Source organism: Mycetomoellerius zeteki, unplaced genomic scaffold (genome assembly GCF_001594055.1).
Source record: "Mycetomoellerius zeteki isolate Tzet28-1 unplaced genomic scaffold, Tzet1.0 scaffold330, whole genome shotgun sequence".
NCBI classification, from domain to species: Eukaryota; Metazoa; Arthropoda; class Insecta; order Hymenoptera; family Formicidae; genus Mycetomoellerius; species Mycetomoellerius zeteki.
Window position 1 is genome coordinate 46,245 of NW_017257317.1, and position 4,525 is coordinate 50,769.

A 4,525-nucleotide genomic window follows, 5' to 3' on the forward strand; every position below is an offset into this window, starting at 1 on the left:
GCTTTACTGCCAGCGTCTGTTTTGTTTGTAGAAATTTCATCAAGAAAGAATAAAATTTGCTCATACTTAGCAGCGATTGTTTTTAAAGATTTAACTCTCATGCACCATCTATAAAATGTTACAATAATCAATAATATTATTATTAATATTAAAGTAATAATTACTTATAAAGCATTAAATTTGAAAATTATGATATTAAAATAATAATTATTTTGTTAATTAGTTGATAATTAAATATTTAATTAATTTCTAAAATCTAGCAATATTATTGACAAAGAATTTGGAAGAAATAAGATTTGTTGAATGTAATTAATTAAAATGTAAAGATATTTACAATTCAAAAATGCTAAGATTTTTAAATCAATAACCAAAACTTTAGATTATTATTTTGTGCGTAATTTACTCGTTGTTTTTACTCGTTTTATTAAATATTATCAATGTAACTTATTTGAGTATTACCTTGTTGAACAAAACGGCGATAGAGCCGGTAGATTTTCATCGCATGTTGCCTGTAAATCTTTAAATATTGCGATTCGTTTTGGAGAATCGCGAATAAAGTTTATCACATCTTTGGCTACTCCAATAAAGTTGTTAATCATTTCTACGTTCTTCATGGCATTTTGAGCAACCAGATTTAATGTATGTGCCGTACAATGAACAAATAGGGCTCTGGATTTCAACTTCCGAAGTAGCGTTTGCACGCCAGAATATTTTTCGCTCATGTTTGCGGCGCTGTCAAAACATTGCCTTCTTAATTTAGTAATATCTAGCTCATAACGTAATAGGACATTTTTTATTATATTGAGAAGAGTTTCCGACTTTGTATTACTGGTTTCATAAAAACCCATGAATATTTCTTTTACAGTAAAATCCGGCAATGTTATTCGGAAGCTAATTGAAACTTGTTCTAATCTCGATACATCCATTGTTTCATCCACGATGATAGAATAATATTCCGCGGATTTTATTTCTCTTACTATATATGTATGTTTATGACTTCATGTGCCATTATCTTCAACATTTCATTCACGTAATCGTGATGCAGCCACTTATAACCTGTTGGCTTATTTAACCACCACTTCAATTCTGGGATTTCCTCAGCTCTCATTTTCAAAATTTTGAGAAGATTTGAATATTCGTCATTATTGCTTCCTCGGAAGGCTATATTTTGTTGTGCTAAAACACTCACAGTGTTAAATATCTTTAGCAACGCAACCCGAGAATCAGCCATTTCTTTAGTTTTTGCATGAGAAATATGCTCAACAATAGACTTATCTCGTAAGTTTTGCAATCCTAAGAATGACTTTTTATGAAACTCGCTTGTTTCATGCTTCTTAAAACGATGTGGCGCATTTTACCAACAATCAAAGCCATTAGTGACAAATGATTCAACTGAGCGTACAGCATGGCTATTTAAACTTGATGATATATTTTTGCTCACTGCTTCTGAGCATACTTTACAGATTACTTTGCCAGCTGAATTAATATCTAGCCATTTATGTAGCTCTTGCCATCTTGCAAAAGATAATGGTTTCTTTTTACCTAATAAACAATATACATAGCTGTTTAAATTTTTAAATTTTTTTTTAATATTTATACAATAAATTGCATTTTACTCGAAACGAATATACCTTTGTTTAATGTGTCTTTAGATGCAAAATTTTCTTTGTCTAGTTTTTGTTGAGAGTCGCTGCAACTTGTTGCTTTGATTTCTAAAATCGACTTCGAATTTGAACTGCCGACTGTCACACTGTCTGAACAGCTTGGCTCCGAATTTGCTATAGCCATAGAAACAGCTGGCTCTTTCTTTCTCTTTCTTACCATAAACTTGTCCATTGCTGACAAAGAGGGATAGCACGTTGGGGGGCTTAAAAGAACCCCAATCTCAGGTCAATAACAGCAGATAACAGCGGCATTAGAGAAGAGGGGGAATTTGGTCACGAGCCACACGGACATAAAAAGAGAGGGCATCAGTTCCGAAACCGACACCGCCTATTATTGGTGCTCGTGCCGAATTCCTGCATCTTGTTGCTCACTGATCGAGTGCGCACCAGTTCGGCCAGTGAAACGCTATACTAAATCATTTTGGAAAAAATTTACCAAATTCCGAATGTGAAGCTCTCCACACACTCCATATACAAGGTGTCTAAAAAAAACGGATCGAAACACAATGGGGACGTAAATTGGATCAAGGGGAACAAAACAGTTTTGTACCATTTTGCAGTTGACGCAATATTTAACGAGATATTAACGTTTAAAGATAGGCGAATACAAGCGTCCGACCAGCCTACTGCTCAAGCGCTATCCTTCTCCTCCCCATGCGCGCCGTTCTGACAATGAGTGGCTCGCTTGCTAGGCCATCCCCGCACCTCGCGGCCCGCCCGCGCCGCCCGGCCGGCGCGTCATGCGATCGGTGGGGATGGTAGGCCGTCCTGCCGGCAGCAGTACATGAGCAATAGGCTGGTCGGACGCTTGTATTCGCCTATCTTTAAACGTTAATATCTCGTTAAATGTTGTGTCAACTGCAAAATGATACAAAACTGTTTTGTTCCCCTTGATCCAATCTACGTCCCCATTGTGTTTCGATCCGTTTTTTTGAGACACCCTGTATAAGTTGCCGGGCATGATGGCCATTATGTTCTGTATGCATTTCGTTTTACTAACAATAACACAATGAATAAACTAAGCAATAATTGATGCAATCGAGTCAGACAGACAGCTTGCACGATTTATTAGTACTATCTTGGATTCACTGTAATTACTTATAAACAGCGAGTAGATCGTATTGAGCATTAGGCCACATAAGGTTTGGTTACCCTACTTCTAATATATATATGTCAATAGCATCCAGAGTGTCTTCCGATAGCAGTGAATTTGCGCGACAATTTCTATGGTCCTTTGGGTGTAAGATGTTTGGAATTTCTCAGAAGCGGACCAGCTCCTAAGGAGGGCTGTGAATTTGGCTCGAGAGAGCAATTGTCCCAAGTGACCAGTTATCTGGATGCCTCCATGGTTTACAGTAGTAATGCCATGCATAGTGACAGTCTGAGAATATTCCGGAATGGTAAGTGCACTTCCGACAGTTCGATAGAAAAGAAAAAAAGAGGAAAACAAGAAGTATCCTTTTCCGATTCTTTAACAGTAACACTATTCTTTGGACTGCCTTCAATTTATAGAGCTTTTATTTAGTATATTTAGCTTAGGTAGTGTTTTTTATTTAGTATTCAGCTTATGTAGTGTTTTTTATTTAGTATTTGGAATGTAGAATCTCGTAGAAAAAGAATTATGTCCTGAGGAAATCATTTAAAATTATAGTTAATTGTTATTTTTCAATGAAAATTGGAAAATTTGTATATCCTCATATAAGCCATAAATTGAGTGAACACCATCAATTTTGGTCTTTTTTCATCCCTTTATCGTGATGTTAAGAGAAAGTTTTCATTTTTTATTGAATATATAAATTATTCCATATAAATTTTATACCAAATAATGAATAAGTACAATAAATGATATTCTATTATTTTTAAACCATGTTTTATTTTTTCTTATCTTCAAACCACATTTCAATTTTTCGTTTTCTACACATGTATTTCGAGAGAATATGAAAAAAAGAATACGATTGGAGAAAGTGTTCAATCACTATGAGGAAATAATTATACACTACGCGCATAAATTAAAGCATCACCTCTCACACCTTCGAAAAATGGATAAACTAAAGAAGTGTAACTTCTACAAAAAAATGGTCAAAATGAGATTTAAAAAAAAGCATTTTGTAGTTTGAAATCTCTACTTTCCAAATCTGTATAATAAAATAACGATTCGGCTGATTTTTACGGAACTACATGATTATAAAGGAAGATCCGTAAAATCTCAAAATTTTTTGTAAACTTTGCACAGTTTCATGCCGCGAATGAGAAGTTGGGCACAAATACAATTCACAGCTTTCGAAAGCGTGATCCTTTATCTTCAATTTACTTTTTTATTTACCTCTGTACGATTTTTTTTACCGAGTTATTCAACATTGAAGTAAAAATGGTCCCTTTGACTTTGACTGCTCATAAAAGACGAACGGAGTGACGTACAGCATTTTTTAAACAAGCATAAAAAAGTTCAAAGTTTTCTCTTTAAGATGCTTTTATCAATTTTTAGATACAGATAAGCTTTTTATGTAAAAACTTAAGTGAAAGGTGAAGTTGAAAACTGAGACAATTACCTGTTTCTATTCAACTCGATCTATTCTGATCAAAAAGAGAGAGAAACCCTATGATATTAACGTAATTTTACACTTTAGGGGGTCTACTGATTTTAACGAGACTCATACAAAACAGTTGCGACATTTTAAAACTAATGTCCTTCGTGTTCAAAGTTACGATTTTGGGCAAGACGACATTTGTTGATTTGAATTTAATCTTATATCGCAGCATATATGTGATCACACTGCTGGCATTAGCGTTATCCGAAGCGTACCACGTGGAGGTTGCACAGTCGGATTTACGCTTCTTGTGTTTGTGTGCGTGTGCGTGTG

At 34.8% G+C, this 4,525-nt stretch overlaps 2 protein-coding genes across 2 annotated transcripts in view; one reads left to right on the forward strand and one right to left on the reverse strand.

Moving 5' to 3' along the window:
- Positions 1-455: 455 nt before the first annotated feature.
- LOC108725197 (zinc finger MYM-type protein 1) lies at positions 456-926 on the reverse strand. Its single transcript, XM_018452061.1, has one exon. The coding sequence runs from the start codon at positions 924-926 to the stop codon at positions 456-458; it is 471 nt and encodes a 156-aa protein (XP_018307563.1).
- A 1,478-nt stretch (positions 927-2,404) lies between these two features.
- LOC108725199 (uncharacterized) overlaps positions 2,405-4,525 on the forward strand; it is a 32,059-nt gene continuing 29,938 nt past the window's right edge. Inside the window, 2 exon segments of the mRNA XM_018452062.1 lie at positions 2,405-2,422; positions 2,845-3,064. Coding sequence (XP_018307564.1) covers positions 2,405-2,422; positions 2,845-3,064 — 238 coding nt within the window.